At 44.8% G+C, this 26,497-nt stretch overlaps 1 protein-coding gene across 5 annotated transcripts in view; it reads right to left on the bottom strand.

The window, feature by feature from the left end:
- Positions 1 to 26,497, bottom strand: part of BCAS4 (breast carcinoma amplified sequence 4) — an 85,667-nt gene that overhangs the window by 38,463 nt on the left and 20,707 nt on the right. For 4 of the 5 annotated variants that reach the window (XR_005587662.1, XM_039497766.1, XM_039497765.1 and 1 more), the window contains 2 exons: positions 22,352 to 22,453; positions 14,483 to 14,617 (listed from right to left, as the gene is read on the bottom strand). Coding sequence is in view for 4 of the 5 variants with exons in the window: in XM_039497766.1 (XP_039353700.1) it covers positions 14,483 to 14,617; positions 22,352 to 22,453 (237 nt within the window). In the remaining variant the exon portion in view is untranslated. The remainder of the gene's footprint in view (positions 1 to 14,482; positions 14,618 to 22,351; positions 22,454 to 26,497) is intronic. The other variant, XM_039497768.1, reaches the window with a different exon arrangement.

Here is a 26,497-nt window from a genome sequence, read left to right as displayed (position 1 = left end):
AATCTTTCTGTGCCTCAATTCCTCATCTGGTGGATAACAACATTTCCCTTCTCTCATCTTTTGTCTCGCTGGTCTATTTATACTGTATGCTCTTTGGGGCAGGGACTATCCCTTACTATGGGTTAATAAATACAGTGCCTAACAAAATAGGGCTGCTATCTTGGTTGGGGCCTTTAGAGTATGGATCAAATAAAATTAATGATAATAAATAAATTAATGATAATAATAATCTAGAAATATCTAAAGACATAGAATCAGTTAAAAAGGGAAAATTCTGTGCCAGTTCGGAGTTATGCAAACACCTCCATTGGGCACACTTAAAATTATGCCTTTGTAAGGCAGAGACCACAATTTCTATGCACAGTTCTCTGAGAAAACTCCATTATAAAATGTAACAGGAACTGGTGGAATATTCCATGCAGGGAAGAAAATAACCCACAGAAATATGGTAAAGCAAAGTTTCCGTGCAAGTTCACCACTAACAAGAAAGTTCTCTCAGTGAACAATAACACAATATGTTGGGGTGAAAAAAATCTCAGGTGCTATTTGCAGCATATTTCTGCATGTCAACAAGACTTCACCAGGATGCAGCTGACACCAGGGAAAAGAGTGGAAATTAATGAAGGAAAATGAAATAACCCAAGAGACCTAGAAATAGTGGATATATACGTCCCATTTCCAGTACAGCAAAAATACCCATAATTATTTCTGGGAATAACTAAAATGGGATTCTGTTGATTACTACTACAGGTAATAAATATGTACACGCTCTAGCTGATGTCAGTACAGTATAAATTATGCTGCTCAGGGGAGTGAATAAATCACTCCCTAAGCGAAATAAGTTGCACCGACCTAAGCACCGGTGTGGGCAGTGCTACGTCAGCAGGAGAGCTTCTCCCGACGACATAGCTATCGCCGCTTGCCGGGGCATAATAAGTCGACAGAAGAGTCTCTCTAGCAGCGCTACTGTGGTGCAGCTGCACCACTGCAAGCTCTGTAGCATAGCCATAGCCTAACTTAGAGGGCTTGGCTACACTTACAAATTTGCAGCGCTGCAGCAGGGTGTGAAAACACACCCTCTGCAGCGCTGCAAATTGCGGCGCTACAAAGCGCCAGTGTAGTCAAAGCCCCAGCGCTGGGAGCCGCACTCCCAGCGCTGTCCGTTATTCCCCACAGGGAGGTGGAGTACGGACAGCGCTGGGAGAGTTTTCTCCCAGCGCTGGCGCTTTGACTACACTTAGCGCTTCAAAGCGCTGCCGCAGCAGCGCTTTGAAGTTTAAGTGTAGCCATAGCCGTACCTCTTCTCAATATCCTGCTCTCTGCCCTGAGGGAACTCAAACTGAAGACACAGCAGTTCGGTTTTGTTTGGTTGGGGTTTTTTTAAGTAGGGCAGCACAGGTTTCATGAGTCAGGGACTGAACCATTACAGAAGGAAGAGCTAAGTGAATATTTTACGCATGCAGTTTTAGAATGCAGAGAGTATCTAGCCTATTTAACAATGGAAATAGAGGGTAGATCCCCAGATGAAGAGAGGAAACGTAACTGCTAGGAGAAAAGGAATCAGATACAGTTCAAGGCACCACCTTCTATTTCCCCCAGAAGGCACGCATGTGCACAGCTGAAATGTATAACATGCAGATGCTTAGTCAATAGTGCAGCAGTAGCCACTGTTTGCTGCATTCCTCACAGCAGCAGCCAATAGGAACCCAAGACAAGGGGGAATATCCACCTCTTACTTTCCCTGGAACGAGCTATGTCTCTTCTCTGCAGCAGCAGCAGCTAATTCACTTTAATTCTGCACAGAGCAATATTCTAAGTGGAATTTATAAGCCCACAAAAAATATCATCAAAGCCTAGTAAACCACTCACTGTGAAGCCTATTTAAAGCTCAACAATAAACACCAATAGATTAACTGATGCAGAGCACCTCCAGAACTCAATAAGTACAGAGGTGGGGTTTCCACCTTCTGGCACAGATAATACTTATTTGTTTGTTTTAATCAGTCTCATAAAAGCTATATATGTAGCCAGAAGTTCAAGACTTTCTTGGGTAATACACAAATACAGAGCACAGCAGGGTGCTAACCAGGACAGCATTCACCTAGATAAGAATTTCCCTACCAGTTTTTATTTATTCATTATATTTCAGTGCCTGCATTTTGCTACAGTAACTGTTCAGGCCTTTAGGTTAAGATTTTCAAAACTAGGATCCTAAAGCTAAATTTCTAAATCCATATTTAGGCACCTGTCTGATTTTCAAAAGTGCTGAGCACCCAACACATCCAGTAGGTTCAGTAAGAGCTGATGGGTGCTCAGCATTTTTGAAAGTCAGGCAGGTGCCTAAATATAGACATAGGAGCTTAATTTTAGGGTCCTAGTTTAGAAAATCTTGGCCTTACTTGCTCTCTCTGTGCCCCTTTCCCCTATGCTATGTAATACAAATGTAGGAAAAAGATTATTCAATACTTAGCCCCTTCCACCCAAGGATCTCCCAGGAGATCAGGATCATTATTTTCAGAAATTAAACTAGGGCACAAGAAGTGAAGTGTCTTGCCCCAGGATACCCAGAGAGTCAGTGGCAAAAGCAGAGGTAGAACACGAGTCTCTTGACTCCCAGTCTTAACTTAGACCGTGCCTTCGGTGAGTCTAATATGACGGGGAAAGGACATTGGAAAATGTGATCTTGACATATATTACACACACACCATCCAGTTACATTTTAAAGGAGATCTACAAAGATTATGACATTATGACAAGTACCAAGGAGGTGAAATGTGAGCAACTGATAGGGGAAGGGCTTCTTATTCCGGCAGTTTATAACCTTGTTTTTGTTAATATTAATTCCCCAGGAAATCATTCAGAACCTCAGTCCTGTAATGGGGAGAAAGCTCTCCTCGACAGACAGAAGAGCTCAATCTCCTGATCCTTTTGAGCAGTGTCCTTTCTGTTCAAAGAAGCATATGACTGCCACTGGTAACTACCTGTGTGGATACTTGCCAGCCAGAATCTGGACTGAGCCCACCAACCCATTTCACATAGGCAACCACAAAAATAACTGTACCCCTGGAATCTCTATCTTAGACACTTAAATCATTGCAGTGGCAATGACTCGTAGGCACTAGCAAGGTGGGCTGAGCTTGACCTGATGATGTAGCACAAAGTAAACTTCATCTCCCATTATCAACCCCTGAGCCACTTTTCCAACAATAGCATTTAGAAAACCATTCTCTCCCTTAGGCATCAGAAAAAAGTTGGTTAGCCCATCAGTTGAAGCAGATGAATGAAGACTAAGTTAATCAGCTCCTGCTCTAGAGATAACATTACAATTCTAATGGAAAGGAAACTGCCTATTTTATTCTACCCAGTCTAATGAGAAATTCTGATAATTCATAGAAGGAAAGCATCGTCAAGAATTATCATGCTCCTGACAACTGGCATAAATATATCTCTAATATTAAATTGAAAACTGTTATGACAAAGAAAATGAAAGAGCATTAATTCCTGCAAGGGACCTGCGCTCACTGCTTGAAAGTGCAATGCAAAGCCAAATACTAATGATGCTGTAGGCATGGAGTTATGAGTAAGTGAGAAGAAAGCAAAGAAAAATAGGAATGTTCCTCTCTGCATATTTTAAAGGGACACTATCAACTAAAATCAGATAAACATGTTTGCTTACAATGTCATTAACATAACCGTATATTATGACTTGTAAAGGAATATTTTTAAATGAGCTTGTGCCTGTTTTGCTTCTTTATGATGGATAATAACATCCTGAAAGGCGTTTTTAATTTTTTTTTTAAACTTTAGAAATATCAGGAATGTCAACTCCAATCTTCCCAGGTTTTACCGGAGGACCTCTGGGATGTTAATGCAGAGCTCTTACAGCCTAAAGGGCTGGTGGCCTCAGATCTTTAGCAAGAGCTTTATTTATCTAAAATATTAGACACTGGAGTTTAATAGGTCTTAACAAAACACAATTTTATTGAAAGAATTTTTAAAATCCAATTTACCTTCTAATATTTTATGCTTTTTTCCTTTTCTGCATTTGTCTCAGCTTTGACTATGTACATTGATCAAATTCATTTCACTTTTAAAAAAATATATAGTTGGTTTCACTTTCAGATTCCCAATGCTGCAATATTTGGACACAAGAGAGCATTTACTGTTTTTTTTTAAAAGCAACCCTTTCCATGGAATTTAATAAGAAGTCATGGAAACATTTCTATTGGTTTTAAATCTTATAGACAACAGGGGATGTTGTGAAGGCCAAAAGTATAACTGGGTTCAAAAAAGAATTAGATAAGTTCATCGAGGCTAAGTCCATCAATGGCCATCACCCAAGATGGTCAGGGATGCAACCCCATGCTCTGGGTATCCCTAACTCTCTGACTGCTAGAAGCTGGACATGGATGGAAGAGAATGGATGACTCAATAAATTGCTGTGTTTTGTTTATTCCCTCTGAAGAATCTGGCATTGGCCACTACCGGAAGACAGGACACTGGGCTAGATGGACCACTGGTCTGATCTAGAATGGTTATTCTTATGTTCTTAATTGTTTTACAATGAAGCTGAATCTGAACGGAAGTTTCCCTTTAAAAAGGTGTGTTTTGGTTTTCTAAAGTATGAGTGACAAGGAACTGCATCAAATGCAAATATTGTAGCCAATGGCTTTTACTTTCCTTCAATATATTTTCAAAACCACTTCTATCCTTGTTTCCACATGCTAAATGTGGTTTTGGTTGTGAGTGAAGGAATATATTTTGTATCAAAGCTCTAGCGGCTGTAGCGTGGTTTTGAATTCCCACAGTATTGCTCTGGCAGGCCAGATACTAATGGAATCTCACGTTGGAGAGGGTTTTCAGTATTGCCAGCCCCAAACATTCAAAAATAATGAGTCAGGCCACCCCGAATAATTTTGGCTTAAAAACCTGAGATTTTAAAAAATAGTAAGTGTTGGCGTCTTTATATTTGCCTACTAAGGTTTGGGGCCCTTTAGGGTAACAATTTCAAACTTTTCTCTACAACCATAAAAAGTCTCAAAACTTTTTTTTTTAATGAAAGCTGTAAAAGTAATTCTCACATAATCAAATGAATTCAGGAGCAAGGGCTTTTAGAAAGACATCAAATACCACAAGATCCTTGATAAAAGTATAAGAGTTGGCAATACAGGGTTTTGATCCACTGAAAGAAAGAGATGGTATTGATTCTTTACAACCAGAACTCTGATATTTTCTAAAATACAATTCTCCTGTCTCCTCTGGATGGTGGAAGAGACCCATTCAGCCCAGGGCACAGGTGAAATCTTTAGATAAAAGGTATGAAATGTATCAAAAACCAGCGAGCTTCTCCCTTACAGAGCCCAACCTCTACTTTTCTTCTGCAGAGTGTATGGACTTCACAGGAGAAGGCATTTCTTTTGCTCTGTAATTTCTGAGTGAGCTCTTTCAGTGTGACATTATATTTTGTAATCTGTCAGTTTTGTACAGCAATGTATATTTATAATTGGTGTAAAATCATTTACACGGTTGCCTGCAAGATATGTTCTATAACTTGCTAAATGGAGAACTATTGAAAATTATATGTAATGGACAGTTTAAAGAAGCAGAAAAAAAGAAGGCACGGGAAACACACAGAACTAAGAGTACTGCTCAAATAAGAGTGCTGCAAATTTTGGGAGTATTTTAACATGTTCTGAAATCACTAGTAAAACTATTTCCTACACTGTGTGAGAGAGAGAGATTGCACATATACACCCAGAGAACATGGTAGAAGAGGAAAAGAAAATGGAGCAAGTTTAACTCCACTTTTGACCCAGCCATTGGAGATACTATCCACTATCTACTCAGAAGAACCTGCACATATAGGACTCCAAAACTCCATACAAATACTTAGGGTCACAAACAAATTGCTTCAGATTGTTTTTCTGAAGGTTCATAAAGCAAAAATAAAGAGGCAGCTTCTATATTCATCCTGCTTAGAGGGAAGGATTATAATAAATCCTGTAAAACTGTAACAAAAACTAGTATGCAGTCAAACATCTACTGCTCCTAACTCTATGACCAGAGCTCTGTCCTTGTAGAGCTTTTCAGCTTATGGCAACAAAGATGCTTAACAGTTCAGCGAGGCCAGAGCGACACACCTGCAGAGTTCTTACATACCATACAGGCAAGAACCCAGATTGCTCATTCTTCCCACCTATAAAGAACTCGGGTACAAATTCTTATCTCCCAGCTGTTATTCTCATCCTCCAGCTCCAACCCAGACACAGGTCCCCGTTCCTGGAGAAGAAGGGTAATCTCATGCTTAAGGCACTAGACTGGAACTCCAAAGATCTGGGTTCAATTTCCAGCTGTGCCAGTGTATTCTTGGGAAAGTTACTTAACCTCTCTGTGCATCAGTTCCTAGCCTATGAAATAGGGAAAGTGAGACCTCTCTATTGAACAGTGATGCTGAGAGGATAAATTCATTAATTATCAGAGGGGTAGCCGTGTTAGTCTGGTTCTGTAGAAGCAGCAAAGAATCCTGTGGCACCTTATAGACTAACAGATGTTTTGCAGCATGAGCTTTCGTGGGTGAATACCCACTTCTTCGGATGCAAGCAGTGGAAATTTCCAGGGGCAGGTGTGTATATATAAGCAAGCAAGAAGCAAGCTAGAGATAACGAGGTTAGATCAATCAGGGAGGATGGGGCCCTGTTCCAGCAGCTGAGGTGTGAAAACCAAGGGAGGAGAAACTGGTTCTGTAATTGGCAAGCCATTCACAGTCTTTGTTTAGTCCTAAACTGATGTGTTAAATTTGCAGATGAACTGGAGCTCAGCAGTTTCTCTTTGGAGTCTGGTCCTAAAGTTTTTTTGCTGTAGGATGGCCACCTTAAAATCTGCTATTGTGTGGCCAGGGAGGTTGAAGTGTTCTCCTACAGGTTTTTGTATATTGCCATTCCTAATGTCTGATTTGTGTCCATTTATCCTTTTCCTTAGAGACTGTCCAGTTTGGCCGATGTACATAGCAGAGGGGCATTGCTGGCATATGATGGCATATATTACATTGGTGGACGTGCAGGTGAATGAACCGGTGATGGTGTGGCTGATCTGGTTAGGTCCTGTGATGGTGTTGCTGGTGTAGATATGTGGGCAGAGTTGGCATCGAGGTTTGTTGCATGGGTTGGTTCCTGAGCTAGAGTTACTATGGTGCGGTGTGCAGTTGCTGGTGAGAATATGCTTCAGGTTGGCAGGTTGTCTGTGGCGAGGACTGGCCTGCCACCCAAGGCCTGTGAAAGTGTGGGATCATTGTCCAGGATGGGTTGTAGATCCCTGATGATGCGTTGGAGGGGTTTGAGCTGGGGACTGTATGTGATGGCCAGTGGAGTCCTGTTGGTTTCTTTCTTGGGCTTGTCTTGCAGTAGGAGGCTTCTGGGTACACATCTGGCTCTGTTGATCTGTTTCCTTATTTCCTCCTGTGGGTACTGTAGTCTTGAGAATGCTTGGTGGAGATTTTCTAAGTGTTGGTCTCTGTCTGCGGGGTTAGAGCAGATACGGTTGTACCTCAGTGCTTGGCTGTAGACAATGGATCTTGTGGTGTGTCCCGGATGGAAGCTGGAGGCATGAAGGTAGGCATAGCGGTCGGTAGGTTTTCGGTATAGGGTGGTGTTAATGTGACCACCACTTATTTGCACCGTGATGTCTAGGAAGTGGACCTCCCGTGTAGATAGGTCCAGGCTGAGGTTGATGGAGGGGTGGAAGCTGTTGAAATCATGGGGGAATTTTTCCAGAGTCTCCTTCCCATGGGTCCAGATGATGAAGATGTCATCAATGTAGCATAGGTAGAGAAGGGGCGTGAGTGGACGGGAGCTGAGAAAGCGTTGTTCCAGGTCGGCCCTAAAAATATTGGCATATTGTGGGGCCATGAGGGTGCCCATAGCGGTGCCACTGATCTGGAGATATATATTGTCATTAAATTTGAAATAGTTGTGTGTGAGGATAAAGGCACAGAGCTCAGCAACCAGTTGTGCTGTGGCATCATCAGGGATACTGTTCCTGACAGCTTGTATTCCATCAGTGTGTGGGATGTTTGTGTAGAGAGCCTCATCCTCCCTGATTGATCTAACCTCGTTATCTCTAGCTTGCTTCTTGCTTGCTTATATATACACACCTGCCCCTGGAAATTTCCACTGCTTGCATCCGAAGAAGTGGGTATTCACCCACGAAAGCTCATGCTGCAAAACATCTGTTAGTCTATAAGGTGCCACAGGATTCTTTGCTGCTTCTACAGAACCAGACTAACACGGCTACCCCTCTGATACTTGACACCATGCAAGGCACTGCATTTAGCCGTATGGAGTGGAAATCCATCAACCTCATGAAGAAACTTGCACAAATACAGACGGATATCATCTTCCTTTCCAAATGTAAATGGATGGACATCATACCTAATGGACTAAAGGTAAAAAATCCACTGCTATCTACATACTACACAGACCACAGTGAGAGATTATGCCGTACTCTATCTAAGAAACTGAGGAACCACCTGATCAGCATCCTATACAGCAAACAGGAAAACATCAAAAAAGAGCTCTCCAACCTAGAGACTCTCATCAATAACCAAACTTCCATACAAACGGACTTCACTAAAATAAGACAGGAGATCTACATTACCCACTTCACCTCTCTAAAAAGGAAAAAGGACTGTAAGCTGTCTAAACTCCTACCTGCCACATGGGGCCACAACCGTGATACCCCTAACCCACCCAGCAATATCGTCAATCTGTCCAACCACACACTCAGCCCAGAAGAACAGTCTGTCCTATCTCGGGGACTCTCTTTCTGCCCTGCCACCCCCACCAACATGATACAGTTCTGCGGCGATCTGGAAGCCTACTACTGCCTCCGACTCAAAGAATACTTCCAGGACAACACTGAACAGCGCACTGATACACAGTTACCCTCCCACCAACAGCACAAGAAGAAGAACTCCACATGGACTCCTCCTGAGGGTCGAAATGACAGTCTGGACCTATACATTGAATGCTTCCGCCGACGTGCACAGGCAGAAATTGTGGAAAAACAACATCGCTTGCCTCACAACCTAAGTCGTGCAGAACGCAATGCCATCCACAGCCTCAGAAACCATCCTGACATTATAATCAAAGAGGCTGATAAAGGAGGTGCTGTTGTCATCATGAACAGGTCTGACTACCAAAAGGAGGCCGCCAGACAACTCTCCAATACCAAATTTTACAGGCTACTTCCCTCAGATCCCACTGAGGAATACACTAAGAAACTGCACCATCTACTCAGGACACTCCCTACACTAACACCGGAACAAATCAACGTACCCTTAGAACCCCGACCAGGGTTATTCTATCTACTACCCAAGATCCACAAACCCGGAAATCCTGGACGCCCCATCATCTCTGGCATTGGAACTCTCACTGAAGGACTGTCTGGATATGTAGACTCTCTACTCAGACCCTATGTTACCAGCACTCCCAGCTATCTCCGTGACACCACTGATTTCCTGAGGAAACTACAATGCATTGGTGACCTTCCAGAAAACACCATCCTAGCCACCATGGATGTAGAGGCTCTCTACACAAACATCCCACACACTGATGGAATACAAGCTGTCAGGAACAGTATCCCTGATGATGCCACAGCACAACTGGTTGCTGAGCTCTGTGCCTTTATCCTCACACACAACTATTTCAAATTTAATGACAATATATATCTCCAGATCAGTGGCACTGCTTATGGGCACCGCATGGCCCCACAATATGCCAATATTTTTATGGCCGACCTGGAACAACGCTTCCTCAGCTCCCGTCCCACTCACGCCCCTTCTCTACCTACGCTACATTGATGACATCTTCATCATCTGGACCCATGGGAAGGAGACTCTGGAAAAATTCCACCATGATTTCAACAGCTTCCACCCCTCCATCAACCTCAGCCTGGACCTATCTACACGGGAGGTCCACTTCCTAGACACCACGGTGCAAATAAGTGGTGGTCACATTAACACCACCCTATACCGAAAACCTACCGACCGCTATGCCTACCTTCATGCCTCCAGCTTCCATCCCGGACACACCACAAGATCCATTGTCTACAGCCAAGCACTGAGGTACAACCGTATCTGCTCTAACCCCGCAGACAGAGACCAACACTTAGAAAATCTCCACCAAGCATTCTCAAGACTACAGTACCCACAGGAGGAAATAAGGAAACAGATCAACAGAGCCAGATGTGTACCCAGAAGCCTCCTACTGCAAGACAAGCCCAAGAAAGAAACCAACAGGACTCCACTGGCCATCACATACAGTCCCCAGCTCAAACCCTCCAACGCATCATCAGGGATCTACAACCCATCCTGGACAATGATCCCACACTTTCACAGGCCTTGGGTGGCAGGCCAGTCCTGCCCACAGACAACCTGCCAACCTGAAGCATATTCTCACCAGCAACTGCACACCGCACCATAGTAACTCTAGCTCAGGAACCAACCCATGCAACAAACCTCGATGCCAACTCTGCCCACATATCTACACCAGCAACACCATCACAGGACCTAACCAGATCAGCCACACCATCACCGGTTCATTCACCTGCACGTCCACCAATGTAATATATGCCATCATATGCCAGCAATGCCCCTCTGCTATGTACATCGGCCAAACTGGACAGTCTCTAAGGAAAAGGATAAATGGACACAAATCAGACATTAGGAATGGCAATATACAAAAACCTGTAGGAGAACACTTCAACCTCCCTGGCCACACAATAGCAGATCTTAAGGTGGCCATCCTACAGCAAAAAAACTTTAGGACCAGACTCCAAAGAGAAACTGCTGAGCTCCAGTTCATCTGCAAATTTAACACCATCAGTTTAGGACTAAACAAAGACTGTGAATGGCTTGCCAATTACAGAACCAGTTTCTCCTCCCTTGGTTTTCACACCTCAGCTGCTGGAACAGGGCCCCATCCTCCCTGATTGATCTAACCTCGTTATCTCTAGCTTGCTTCTTGCTTGCTTATATATACACACCTGCCCCTGGAAATTTCCACTGCTTGCATCCGAAGAAGTGGGTATTCACCCATGAAAGCTCATGCTGCAAAACATCTGTTAGTCTATAAAATTCATTAATATTTGTGAAGGGCTCAAATAATATGGTGATGGGAACCATAAAATCCCTATAAAAAGGGAGAGGAATCTCTATCTCCCACTCCCCCCACTACCTACACAGAAGCTCTGTTCTACCACAGCCAATAGCATCACCCCAGGCAAGTCCCTGCAGTGCAAGTTACATTGCAAAGTGCTGACAATAAAATGCATGAAATTAAGACGTTCTCTCACATTTCTGGGGGGGGGGGTGCAGAATACATCAGCAAGTCTCCACCCATTTCCTGCCTAGCCATGCCGCCCTTCCTCTCCAACAACCCCTTACATGTTCCTAACATGAGGAGAGAACTGTATCAGTGCCCATTTCTTCCACAGATTTTACACTTTTCTCAACAAGGCCCTGAATAGACAGCAATGGAACTAACCATTCAATGCCCAAAATGCAGAACCACAGATGCAGAAGACCAGCAATTTAACAAGTTGCCATGCAGCGAATGGTACCAGTCCTGGAGGGGAGAGCCTAAACTAACAATATGCATGGAGGAACCAAAACCCTGTCACTGCTGCTGCACCTTGAGATATAGTAGCAAAGAGCGAGAATGAGCTTTTCCTTGCTCTTTACAGTGTGTATATTTAATTTAAAAGCAGGGAAACAATAGGTGGAATGCACCATCTATTCCAGACCAGAGAAAGAGGAAAAGCCTGATTTTATTTTAGAGAAATTTCGTCAGTGCAACCCCCTCTCTTTTTCTTCATGGGTCTGAGTAAATCTGGGCAGCCTGCCATTCAGAACCAGTCAAACACGTTAAACCTGCCTGTGACACCCACCCACGTTGCAGGATCCCACCTTCTCTATCCTTGAAGGTCTCATCACAGGATTCAGCTACTCAGGATGCTCCCCCCTGTTGCGCCTTGGCTGCTGTAAGATCCAAGTCTCACTCAGTGTGGGTGTGGGGGGCAAAGGGGAGGTGGTAATCCCAGATCATACACATTTGTCATTCAGTGGCAACAGGCTCCCTAGCACAGAGAACTGCCAAATTTGCTGGGTCACTGCAATGGGATCTTCCAGAATGGATGAGAGGGGGTGATGAACCATTGGAAGGTGGCAGTGATACGGGGAGCTGCTAAAGTGCAGGAAGAAGGAAATGGCAGTTTGGAGCTTGGATTTCAGACAAGGGTTGAAGTGGGAAAAAAAAGTGGTACTCTCTGAAATTCCCACTTGAGATACCAAAACGAGACTCCACTGACAGCTCATCTTCATAGTAAGACAGTCCCTATCCTTTCCTGCATGCTTCAATCAAAGTGATTTATTCTGTATAGACATGTAATTTACTGACATTAGGATTCAGAGTTAACAACCCATTGAAACCTGTTGTTCCAAGCTGTCTGCAAACTCAAGCAGGTATCACTAAGTCAGTTACACTCACTTCATATTTTGAAAGTCTCCTTTGCAACCACAAGACAGCTAGGGACTTTTCATTTAGAGTATGCTTTCATTTTTTTTTAAAGTGCCCAGATAAAAGAACAAGCTCGCCATGACCCAGCCCAGTTTGACTTCTGGATGCAGAAAGAGAGAACCTCAATGTTTTCCCAGCTATGTATATTTTGCTGAATGTTCATGTTTCCCTACCACTAATATCATTATTATAGGTGGAACTGATAGTGTCACCTATAGTTAAGGTTGCTCAACACTTCCCATTATAAGAACCTGTTGCCAGTTGCTTATAATTTACCAAATTTTAACCATTCTGACTGAAATTTTCCAAGCTGGCTATCTGCATCAGGCTGATTTGGGCGGGGGGGGGGGGGGGGAGAATAATAGCAAAAATGGTTCATCCATTTCATCAAATGAAATCAGAGCAAAAGATGTTGCTTTGCCCATGTTAAAAAAATGCTTAGAACCATTGAAAAGCTCTTGTGCCTCCATGCTTTCGAGGAGGGATTTGAAATTTGGCCGGGCGGGTCGTGCTGGTGACAGGGATGTTCCAGTGAGAATCTGATCAAGTTATAAGCCTCTGAACAATCACAGTTCACACATGCTCAGCAGAGATTCGTTAGAGTTTGGCATGCTCTGTCCCCTGAGAGCTCCTATGTGCTGACCAGACTCTGTACATGCCATTCCCACAGCGTGATTGGGCACGCTCCATCCCAGCGTGGCAGGGGCTAAGCAGGACTTTCCCGGTAACCGCAGGTGCCAGGGGCTGCTGTGGCACTGATCCCAGAAACTGAAAGCAGGCAGATTGTCCCTCTTGTGCTCTCAGTGCTGCCCTGGCTGACACACAGGCAGCATGGAGAGGGGGAGAGATAGCTCAGTGGTTTGAGCATTGGCCTGCTAAACCCAGGGTTGTGAGCTCAATCCTTGAGGGGACCATTTAGGGATCTGGTGATTGAGTTGGGGATTGGTCCTGCTTTGAGCAGGGGGTTGGATTAGATGACCTGCTGAGGTCCCTTCCAACCCTGATATTCTATGACCTTTCTGCTGGGGACACAAACTGGACCAGGAGGAGAGGTAGATGGAGCAGATTAGGACAAGCAACCTGATGGAGGAAGACTGGGAGGGCAGGGGATACTGGGACAGGCTGACAAGGAGACTGGGTGCTGGAGGGAGGGAACTGGGACAGGGAGGGACTGCGAATGTGTGAGGCATGGGAGGACAGATCAAATGAGGAGCCAAAGAGGATGGAGATGGCGACTAGAACTAGCAGGGGAAGGAGACTGGGAGCTAGAGGGGGAGCGGGGAGACTGGGATGAGGACCTGGAGTGGGAAGAGGAGAAAGACAGCACTGGCACACAGACAGGTTTGGAGGGGAGGAGAGAAGAGGGTGCCTGGATAGGAAATCCAGCTTCCTGAGTCTCAACATTCCTCTGTTGTCAGTAAATATTACTGAAACCCACTGGCAAAGAGCATGTGCTTCATCCCTCTCTAGTGCTGGCTCACAGAGGATGACAAGTCTATGGAGAGGATGTAATTTCAACACAAGATGCTTATAGAGCATCTTTCATCCCAAGATGATGTACAAATTCTGCAAACTACGTGTGTGTGCGTGCGCACACACACACGGGGGAATAGTTCCATTCACCCCCCACCAAATGTGGACATCTCTCAGATTTAACACAAAAGCTATTTAACCCACAGCAACACCACACAACAGCTTAGAAAAGGACTTCTTAGCTACTCAATTTCACTACAAGAAATAATAATAATTGTTCTGTTGTGTTGGTTAGTTACAATCAATTATCCAGTGTAATGTTTACAACACTTCCCGGAAATATCAAACCTACTGTCTAGGCCATGCTGGTGGTGGGAGGGTGGAGTATTTCTGACAACACTTTCCCCATGTGCTATAAACAGCTTTCAAACACTCACATTTTTAAAAGACGGTATAGCTGCAGACTGAAGTAGTTTGCGAACTGCATGAGACACAGTGCTGTGGTTCCCCTCCGCTTGAAGCACTTGTTCTTCTAGAAAAGAGACATGGCGTCCAACCATTTTAACAAATGCCTGTGGGAGGGTACAGGAAAAAAAATCTAATGAGAATTACTAGCATTTGCACACTGGTTTTCAATACTATCCAGGTTACTGATCCAGAGTCAAATCAATGGCTTCAGCAAGATGTCAGAATGCACTATTATTAATAGAAGTAGGAGAAGGGATGCATTTTCAAACCCAGACTCTAATTTTCCACCTATAGACAGTAAGATGAGTAATTACTCACAGGGGCAAATGATTTAGCACCAATTTTTCCAATACAGTTCAAATGCACAATTTTGCTCCTTGTTTGCTAACAGACTAGATGAGCACTTGCATACAGGCTGAAAATCTGACCATAGACATCCAACAACACTATTTGCTTGCACTTGCAAACTGGTGGTCAGAAGACTAAATTCATTTGCACTTATAATTGGTTGTGGGTAGAAAACGGCAGAAGCAAAATTATTATTAGTCTTAGGGCCTGGTCTACACTAGGACTTTAATTCGAATTTATCAGCGTTAATTCGAACTAACCGCTCAACCGTCCACACCAGGAAGCCATTTAATTCGAACTAGAGGGCTCTTTAGTTCGAATTTGGTACTCCACCCCGGCAGGTGGAGTAACGCTAAATTCGCACTTGCTAGCTCGAATTAGGCTTGGTGTGGATGCTAATCGAACTTAGCAGCTCCGGGAGCTATCCCACAGTGCACCACTCTGTTGACGCTCTGGACAGCAGTCCGAGCTTGGATTCTCTGGCCAGCCACACAGGAAATGACCCGCGAAAATTTGAATTCATTTTCCTGTCTGGGCGGTTTGAATCTGACGTTCTGGTTGCACATCGGGGCGAGCTCCGCAGCACCTGCAACGATGCAGAGCTCTCCAGCAGAGGAGTCCGGGCAATCCCAGACTAGAAAGAGGTCCCCAGCATGGACTGACCGGGAAGTCCAGGATCTGATCGCTGTGTGGGGCGAGGAGTCTGTGCTCTCGGAGCTGCGCTCCAACAAGCGGAACGCGAAGACCTTCGAGAAGGTCTCTAAAGCCATGAAAGACAAAGGATACAGCCGGGATGCGATGCAGTGCCGCGTGAAAGTGAAGGACCTAAGACAAGGGTATCAAAATGTGAGAGCGTCCAACGGACGCTCCGGAGCCCAGCCCCAGACATGCCGCTTCTACGAGGCACTGCATGCCATTCTAGGTGGGTCTGCCACCAGTGCCCCACCAGTGACGGTGGACTCCGAGGACGGAATAGTGTACCGGGACAGTTCCCCCTCCCTGTTCGCCGATGGGGAAGATGAGGAAGGGTCTTTAGAGGACGGCGCAGGCGACATCGAACCCACTCCCGCTTTCCCTGACAGCCAGGATCTCTTCATCACCCTCACAGAGATCCCCTACCAACCGTCCCCGCCCGTTAACCAGGACTCGGAATCAGGGGAAGGATCAGGCGGTAAGTGCTACAAACAGGGAAACATTTATTTTTTTAAGAAACAGGGATTTATATAAAAAATAGAAATACTATATAAACATTTTTAAATATGAAACTAAACAAACAGCAGGTCTACACAAACAGCAATGGAGCAATAGTCCTCTGGGGATATTTCAAAAAAGCTCTCAGAGAGCAGCTGGAAAAGCCTCAGCAAGAGGTTTCTTGGGAGAGGTGCTTTATTGGGTGCTCCGTTGAAGCACACTCTTCCGCGCCATGCCATCCTCAGGTAGAGGGGGACCATCGCCTCTACGAGCATGGCAGCGTAGGGTCCTGGTCTGTGCAGGGCTTCTATTAACATCCGCTCTCTCTGTGTGCGCCTGACACGCCTCAGGGTGATGTCGTTGTGGAAGTGCTGCATCTAATTAGTGGAATTAGTGTACTGTTACTATTGTGCATGGTAGACTTTTACTTTGCATAAGAATGACCCTCGCTTAACAGAGTTTTACTTTGCATAAGAATGACCTCGCTTAACAGAGTTTTACTTTGCATAAGAATGACCCTCGCTAACAGCCACTTGTGGCAGGCCTCAGAGGAAAAGCATACAGGGTCTTTCCGTTCACTGGCGGGAGATGCCGCATAACGCTCATCTTTTCTGCTTTGCACATTGCCTCCAGCAGGAGAGCACAGCTAAGCACTAACTGATAAGCACTCTGTACTGTAAGGCTTACCAGGACTTTGTGCAAGAGGGATGCAGCTGTCTCTCCTCGCTTGTGCGCTCTCCAGTGCAATGGCGCCGCCAATGAGAGCGTATTCCGAAATCTCGGACTAGTTCTGAGATCTCCTGAGACTTGGTTCCCTCTTTGGTCTTGTTCACTGAAACTGACTAGACTGTGTTTACTGTTGGCAAACATGTATGTGTTCAAGGAAATCACCTACTTTTTCACATCACACAGCTTCGGCTCCTTCCCGGACTGCCCCGCCATCCCCCTCGCAGAGGCTGGCTCGGATTAGACGCAGAAAGAAAAAGACAAGGGACGACATGTTCCAGGAACTGATGGCCAGCTCCAGAGCGGAGGCGGCAGAGCAGAGACAGTCGAGGGAGAGCCTGTGTCAGCAGCATCGCACACACCTGGAACGGGAGGATAGGTGGCGGCAGGAAGACCAGCAGGCGACTCAAACGCTGCTTGGTCTAATGAGGGAGCAAACGGACACGCTCCGGCGCCTTGTAGATGTTCTGCAAGACCGCAGTCAGGAGGAGAGAGCCCCCCTGCAGTGCATCTGCAACCGCCCTCCAACGCCAAGAAGTCCTGTCCCCCCCTCACCCAAAGTGACAAGACGGAGGGGCGGTAGGGGCCGTGAGAACTGTCCCTGCACCGCAGCACACCGATAATGTTAGAGACAACTGTCGCGCTGTAAATTTGTACAAGCTCTTTCTTTACAGCATCAACCAGTCCCAACTCCAAGTTCAAACCCAGCACTGTTTATTACATTATTAAAAGCGGTTTGGTGTTACTGACTGTTTCCGTCACGTTTATGGTGTCAGAAGACTTTCTGTTGTTCTGTGGGGTAAGTGTAATGTCACTGCATAGCCCACAGTGCCATGCTACAGACTTGGCTGCAGGGTCAACTGCAGGGCACACACAGACTGCAGTCACTAGGCACCAGGGACAGTCTGTGTGGTGTATGCTGCCCCGTGTCTTTCCTTGAGGTGTATGCTTGTGCAGGGTCCTGGTGCCTGACATCCCCGAATGTAAAGGCAGGCTTCCCTTCACATGCATTTGGACCGTAGTCACGATCCTCCCGGTGCCCCGAGCCCCAAAAATAGACCTCATCCAGGGGCAGATACTCACCCTTCCCCACACCCTCACCCTTCCAACGCCCAAACCCACAGCCGTCATGGTAACCCCTATCCAAGGGCGGCACCCTCGCCCCTTCCTGCAAACCCACCCATCAGTGCACACCTTAACCAGCACAGAATGCTTCCATGTTTCAACGAATAAACAGAAATGAAAAGTCAACGAAAGATTTATTATTAATTACTAAAACATGTCCTTAGTTTTAAAACGTCCTTGGGAAGTGGGGAAAACTTGGTTTATGATCAGGCTCTCTTAAAATCAAGTGGACAGTCACAGGTTACCCTGCTCTGCGAGGAAACTCGCTTTCAAAGCCTCCCTGATGCATATCGCTTCCCGCTGGGATATTCTCTCAGCACGGGTGTCTGGCTGATCGTAAACAGCAGCCAGGCGATTTGCCTCAACCTCCCAAGCGGCCAAAAGGTCTCGCCCTTGCTCTCACAGAGATTGTGGAGCACACAGCAAGCAGCAATAACTACGGGATATTCTTTTCGCTGATGTCCGAGCGAGTCAGTAAGGTCCGCCATCTCCCTTGAGGCGTCCGAAAGCACACTCCACCACCATTCTGCACTTGCTCAGCCGGTAGTTGAAGAGTTCCTTTTCAGTGTCCAAGGCGCCTGTATAGGGCTTCATGAGCCAGGGCATTAGCGGGTAGGCCGGGTCCCGAGGATCACTGTAGGCATCTGCACATCCCCAACCGTTATTTTGTGGTCCGGGAAGAAAGTGCCTGCCTGGAGGCGTCTAAACAGACCAGAGTTCCTGAACACACGCGCGTCATGAACCTTGCCCGCCCACCCGACGTTGATGTTGGTAAACGTCCCCTATGGTCCACCACAGCTTGCAGCACCATTGAAAAGTAGCCCTTCGGTTAATGTACTCGCTGGCCTGGTGGGCTGGTGCCAGGATAGGGATGTGAGTCCCATCTATAGCCCCACCGCAGTTTGGGAATCCCATCGCGGCGAAGCCATCTATGATGGCCTGGACATTTCCGACAGTCACTACCTTTGAGAGCAGTTGCTCAACGATTGCGTGGGCTACTTGAATGACAGCAATCCCCACGGTAGATTTGCCCACGCCAAAGTGGTTCGCTACTGACCGGTAGCTGTCTGGCGTGGCAAGTTTCCAGAGGGCTATGGCCACTCGCTTCTGCACAGTCAGGGCTGCTCGCATCCTTGTGTCCTGGCGCTTCAGGGCAGGGGACAGCAAGTCACACAGTTCAAGGAAAGTGTCCTTACGCATCCTGAAGTTTCGCAGCCACTCTGTGTCATCCCAGACCTGCAGCACTATGCGGTCCCACCAGTCTGTGCTTGTTTCCCGGGCCCAGAATCGCCGTTCCACACCATGAACTTGACCCATTGCCACCATGATCTCCACTGCCCGGCGTACCCTGCTTTGTGAGAGGTCTGCGCCACTCTCCTCACCGTGCTGCCGGAGCCTCCTCGCCCGGTTTCTCAGCATCTGACTGTGGAAGAGGTGGACGATAACGTGCGAGGAGTTGACAACGGCCATAAGTGCAGCGATGATCGCAGCGGGCTCCATGCTCGCAGTGCTGTGGCGTCCGCGCTGTAACCGACCAGAGAAGGGCGCGAACAGATTTCCCGCCGGCGCTTTCAAGGAAGAGAGGGAGGGCGGGATTGACGGTTCAATGACGACACATTTTTCCCCCCAGCATGCATTGGGGTGAAATCCCACAATTCCAATGGGCAGCGGGGAGTGCGGGAACTGTGGGATAGCTTCCCACAGTGCACCGCTTCCAAAGTCGAAGCTGGCCCCGTGAATGTGGACTCAGAAGTTCGAATCTGTGTATTTAGTATGGATACACAAATTCGACTTATTAAGGTCGAATCCACAAATTCGACTTAAGTAGATTCGAAATAGTCCTGTAGTGTAGACAAGCCCTTAGTGACTAGACAGAGGTCTCTGAACGTCTGGCCTAAGACATCCTCTGATTTCTTGTTGAATCCAGTTGTAAGAGACTCTGGGCACAGGAGTGTTCTATCTGAATGATCACTACATCCAGATCCATAGTACAGTGAAATGCCAAATCAATCACAAGCAGAGAAACAGAGTCTCCATCTAGCAAGGACAGCATGAGTCCTACTAGACATCCTAGAATGCCAAATCAGGGCAGTCAGGATAAAAATAGCTCCCATCAACTATAACATTTTTTTTTTACCTGCAGCCAAGTGACACTCAAAGGTGTGAAATTCTTTTCTACCTTTGTACACATCAAATAAAATAATACATCACTTCCCATATGATCCTTTCAGCTGAATGCCCCCCATTGGTCAGCACAAGCTTCAGACACACATTGGAACTGGCTTTTGGAAAAAACTGATCCATGTATCCAAATGATCATAATAGAATGATCACTAAAACCCAAATTCCACTGTAATACTCTCCCACATACACACAAATTGCTACAAGCCAGAGTTTATAGGACTGTCTTAATTGTGAGCTCTCCACAGCAGGTACTCTCTTATTTTATCTTTTTACAGAACTCACTTTGTACTTTGCTGAATCCAGGCACTGAAGAGTAGCTCTTGTCTGAAAATAAATCTTGTACAAATGACACCTTATTCAACAGATCTGTATATCCTATGTGTATTTTGAGTTGGATCTGCTCACTTTGCTGGCAAAAGTGAATTTTTTTCTACTTTTTTACTCTAGTTAGCCTTGCAGAGTTATAGGAGAAAGAGGTGGAGTCTATTTCCTGCTTGTGTATAACCACAGAATCGTCAATTCAGTTCCATTTACCAGGGACAGAATGTGGTCCTGCTACACCTGTGCAAACCCCAGATGGCAATGTTGTTGCAGAGGTGTCACTGAGGACAGAATCTGGCCTGCAGAATCTTTTAGTACTGCTTATAATACGAGCCAGAAAGACCCTACATTCATGTGATGAAATGGAAATATTGTTTTATCCCTACACAGTAGAATCAAATAAAATAAGGGGCAGCACAGGTGTAAAATTACTGTCCATCTTGAGAGTAACCGCATCAAATACTCCATTTGGCTTGAAAAGTGTTTTCTAGAACCCAGCGAGCCAAGAAACAAATCTCATATTGTGGCCCTTGGCAAAAAATAAGAAGTGGTAATCCAAGTTTGTGTTTTAAATAATTTTCAATTCAAATTAAACACTGAAGTAGTAACTATCAATAAAAAAATAGTAGGTGAAAGAGGGATCTCTCACTGTTAGAGAAAGGGAGGAGGAATCAGGGGCTCTGCCATTTACTTGCTTATAATTTTAGGCATGTCACTAGAGCAAAGATTTGCTAAAACAGAAGCCCAAAAAAACTTAAGCCGGGATTTTCAAAAGTGCCTAAAGGAATTAGGCACCAGGCTCCCACAGTCAGTTTGAGCACCTAAATCCATTAGGGTGTGATTTTCAAAAAGTGCCTAAGTCAATATTCAAGCACCTCCCTGATTTTCAAAAGTGTTGAGAACCCAATAGCTCTTATTGAGGATGGGATGCTCAGCACTTTTGAAAACCAGGGAGATGCCTAATTGTCTTAGGACCCTAGAGTTAGACTCCTACTTTTGAAAATTTTGCCCTGAAGCTCCATGACTCAGTTACCACATCTCTAAAATAGGACAATACCTACCAGCTTCACAGTGCTGTAGCTGGATATAAAATACTTCAAGCCCTTGGATGAAAGGTGGCATAAAAGGGCAAAGAAGTTTGCTCTGGAAAATACAATACTTTAAATACATTAAATCAATTGCCTTTCCCGACCTCAACACTAAACCTCGTGGGAGGGGAGGGATCAGGGAGAGTTATTTTGCTACTTTGTACAGGGGTTGAGCTCAAAGCGTGAGAATTGCCCACCTGGAATTGATGCCACGAACATTTAGCTTCTTCCACTTCTCCAAGTCAGTTAGAAGTGATATTAAACATTATGTGATTTATCTTGTCATGTTTTAATTATATTCATCCCAGAGGCAACCTTGCCCCGTGCTGACACTGTAATTTTAATATACTGCTTACTAAATATGGTGAGGACATCATCTTAGTGAGTCGTACTGGCTTCCCTCATTCAGGATACACCAAACACTAAAATGCTGCAGAAGAGGGGAGCACAGCGATATCTTTTACACAATTACACAAGCCTATTATCAACAAGCTGAAACTGATGGACATGAGACCCGACCTTTTTTTTAAAAACAAACAAACAGTAAACACCATGGCATAAATCCCCCTACAAGTCACAAAGACCTGATCATTATGGATACCTTAAATCTAATACAAGGAGTTGGTGAATCAGAAAATAAATTATTTTTTAAGGCCCCAATCCCGCAAGCACTTACACAAGTGCTGTATTTTAGGCCACTGATTTAAAACAAACAAGCAAACAAAAAACATACCGCCTAAGGGAACAAAATTAGTTGCAAATATGTGAGCACTCCGCACAGTTCCAGAGGAAGGGCAACCTCAGAAGCACATTTCCCCCCCCCCCCCCAAGAATGCAAATCTCAATGTAACAAACCTCTAATTTATCAACTTTGGCATAGATGTAGTTCATTTCTACCACCTTGGCTTTAATGAGCGGAATGGTCTCGTCCAGGATCTGGGATGTATCGCTTCTAATCTGCACAGAAAACAAAAGCATCTCACAGCAGAAAGCATCATCGTGATAAATACACAGCACCTCAACAGCAACTTTCACCTGACCATTTCAAAGCACAAGCTTTAGTAGGACAAGACGTAATGGGCTAAATCTGAAGCAAGGGAGATTTAGGTTAGATATTAGGAAAAACTTTCTAACTCTAAGGATAGTTAAATTCTGGAATAGGTTTCCAAGAGAGGTTTTGGAATCCCCATCATTAGAGGTTTTTAAGAATAGGCTGGACATACACCTGTCAGGGATAGTCTAGGACTCTAAATTTACTTGGTCCTGGTTCTCCACAAGGGGCTGGGCTTGATGACCTATTGACGTTCCTTCCAGCCCCGCATTTCTCTGATTAATTAGGCAAATTACAAAGCACCCCATTGAAACAGCTATTGTTCTACCCAGGATACAAATAAGGAAACTGAAGTTTTCCCAAGTCATTCAGGGAGTCAGTGGAAGAACCAGGAGTAGAACCCATGATCCTGAGTGCAAGCCCTGGCCTCCTCCCAATCTAACCACTAGACCCCAACTACTTCCCTCAAGAGAGCTTTTCATTTTCTGTTCAGCAGTTCTACTGTCAATACAGCTAACCATGGTTAAAAATGTATTTATTTTCCTTCCATCCCCTGGCTTTGATTTGATCTGAGAGGCGTTGATTCATATTGGGCGGAATAAACAATTTCAAATAGTTTTTGATAAGGATAACCTGTAGTTTAGCCTACAGCTATCAGCCCTGGTAGCTGACGGAAAAAAAACAGGTTGATTCTTAGAGCTTGTCTACAATTAAAACGCTGCGCCACTGCATTGCTTCAGTGCAGACACTACCTACGCCGACGGGAGGGGTTCTCCAATTGGCGCAGGTAATCCACCTCCCTGAGACAGAATTCTTCCATTGACCTAGCGCTGCGTACACAGGGAGTTAGGTCGGTTTACCTAAACCGCTCAGGGGGGTGGATGTTTCACACCCCTGACAAACATAAACTGACCTAATTTTCTAGTGTAGATCCCAGTGCCTTAGCCGTCACCAAATCCAATAAGGAAGGCAGAGATCATTTAAACTTAACTAACATTGTTCAATTTGTGCTGCAGACAGGCACTAAGCACAGAAATGTAGGAACTGTCATCCTGGATCAGACCTGTGGTCCATCTAGTACAGTATTTTGTCTGTAACAGTGCGCTGTATCAGATGTTTTAAAGAAGCGAGAATATCCATCATGCACAATTATGGTATAAACTGCACAGAGGAAGTTCCTTCCTAACTCCTGTCAGTTATTGGTAACTTGTGCCCTGAAGCAGGAGGGTTTATACCCCTTACATACATTTTTATTTTATCTAATGGGAACTGTGGCTGTTTGTATTAACATTATTTGTACTACTGTAGAGCCGAGGAGACAGACTCAGCCAGAGATCAGGGGCCCATTGTGTTAGGTGCTGTACAAACACACAAAAAAGACAGAGCCTGCTACAAAGACCTTACTGTCTAAGTATGAAAGATAAGAGACAGCAACTGGATACAGAGAGATGGGAAGTACAAGAAAACGACACAGTATTGGCCATCATGATCAGCAGTGATATCAGCGGCCTAACCATTTTCAAGTTTTTTGGAGGCATCATCTATATAAATGTCTGATCCTTATTTGGTGTTCTGCGAAGCATGAAGTTAGTGAAAACTGAGTATTACCCTGTTTGGTATATATACAGCCTTCAGTGATTAGCTTAGTGAGAACTAGTCAGATACCATACCTATCCTCCAATTTTGGGACCGCAAGCAGAACAGAGAATACAAAATTAAGTGAGAGATAAGGCAGGAATTGAGAAACAGCTATTCCTCCTGCTCTTCACTTCTAAGATCTAATGTACCATGACTTCTGACTAGTATATTAGAAAATGAATCTACAAAATTGTACACTGCGCCAAATCATTTATATTATTATGCAGATTAGGGACCTGACGCTGCAGTCCTTACTCAGGCAGAGCCCCCCCACACACACACACACTTTGAACTGTCAACAGTGGGAGTTTTGCCTGAGTAAGGACTGCTGGATTGAGCCATTAGAGTGTGGAGGTTTGTACAGGCAGCAGCATATTCTTAAAAGTATGATGCTTGTTTCATTTTAAAGTATCAGAGCAAACCTGCCCCTCTCTATGTGCTAATGGGTTCTGCCATAAAAAAGATTGCAAACACTTCCAGACAGGTTGTACAGTAGCAGTGAAGAGGCAGTAATTAGCGCTTCTCTGCTTCTGCTGACTTCTCCCTTCCTAAATTAACAATGGAAGCATCAGAAGTAGCAGCAAAGGAACCAAAAACGAAGGGCCCAACACAACAAGCGACATCCCAAACAACTGCTGCAAAGCCATTCATTCAAAAGGAAACGGTGCTGTGGAAGAGGACTCTTGATGGGACTCTCTCCAAGCGGCTTTAACTTCTGTCCAGCAAAGAAGTGGCTTCTTTTAAGTGAATATGAGTGTTAAAGAAATTCCAGTTAACTTCAGGCCTTAATTTAACAAATCCCATGCGAACAATGAGATTAGATAAACGACGCACAGTAGCAACACATGAACCAAAGGAACAAAGAGGGCGGCTGGGCCTACTTATATAAGGAATCTCGTTGGGCCTAAGTGGGATGGAGCAGAGGAGGGTTTACATAATCTGTCATGGCTCTGCCTAGAGTTATAATTGCTTCACTCTAGGACCTCAGGGAAGCCTTCCCCAGGGGCATTTTCTGGCAGACGTTTTGTCCCAGAGGCTGAGGATTTTTTTCTCCCTCAGGCCCTTTTCAGACCACTGGCAAACAAGGTTTTATTGGAACTGACTAGAGTGGAATTGGGGTCTTTCAGCTGAGGTGATAATGGAATGAAGCTGGGCTGGCTGACCCTGCAGGAGTTTGTTGTGCATTTTGAGATTTCCCCAATTTAAACATGCCTGCAGTAAAGGAATTTACACAGTGCTTTCTGGGCTGATGGATACCGGAAAACTTTTAAGTGTAACTATTTTGGTGAAGGGTGTGATTTAACAAAATAGTTATACTGGCACAACTCCTAACATGGACAAATTAAAATCAAGACTTTTCTTTGCATGAATAAACACTTATGCGTGCGATGGTCTTACCATTTGGTCTGGTATGATGGTATGCATCCATGCACGCACCCATACGTACACACTAGGATAAGAACAACATATTGTGCACATTATATCTGACAGAAAACCAGCTCAGACAGTGAGATCCCCTCAAAAGGGAACCAGATTCTCTCATTTCCTTTTTTAAAAGAAAGGTATTTCTGTTAAACAAATTCACAGAATGGGACAGTTAATACAGAGGAGTCTGGGGATCGTTTGGTTAGCGCCCTTTAGGCCAGGGGCAGACAGAACACTCTGCTACACAATATTTACAAAACACTGATTGGTGACAAGTTTGGGGTAAGTCATTTAATTTGCGTAAGATTGAAAATTGACCCTCATATTATCCAAGATAAGGCAGCAAACTGTGTTGTCCAGTGTTGATTAAAAAGGAGCTGGGGAGAAACCACTTAGAGCCTACCACTAGATAACTACAATACATACACACACAGTTTGGGGATGTAGCCAAAACAACTAAGAAGTTATTCAGACCATGTACAGTGAGGGCAAAAATTATCACCACAGCAAGGTCAAAGCAGCCATGGAATAAAATCTAAATTGTCTTTGAGGGCAAAAACAAACCACTAGCACAAGATGCAGGAGAGCAAATTTTCCAGCAAGCAGTTAGTGATGAAAGGAAATGATATGCAAATATGATTCAAGAAGAGTCATTCTGCAGCCGTCTGCAGAACCACAGCGACAGAAGAGTTCAAGAGGAGTCAGCCCATAACAAAGAAGGGAAGTACTTCTCTTGGTATAGTAACCTTTTTCCAGCCAGAGAAAGCATGACTGGTCTGGAAATTCCACACGATAAAACAAGATTAATTTCCCCTACATGCAATTTGTTATACTTTACTTTATTGAAGATTAAACTGGATGCTCAGCACAAGTACCAGAGCACAATG

The sequence above is a fragment of the Mauremys reevesii genome, linkage group 13, assembly GCF_016161935.1.
Source record: "Mauremys reevesii isolate NIE-2019 linkage group 13, ASM1616193v1, whole genome shotgun sequence".
Classification (NCBI taxonomy): Eukaryota; Metazoa; Chordata; order Testudines; family Geoemydidae; genus Mauremys; species Mauremys reevesii.
This window is presented reverse-complemented; position numbering and strand designations above follow the sequence as displayed.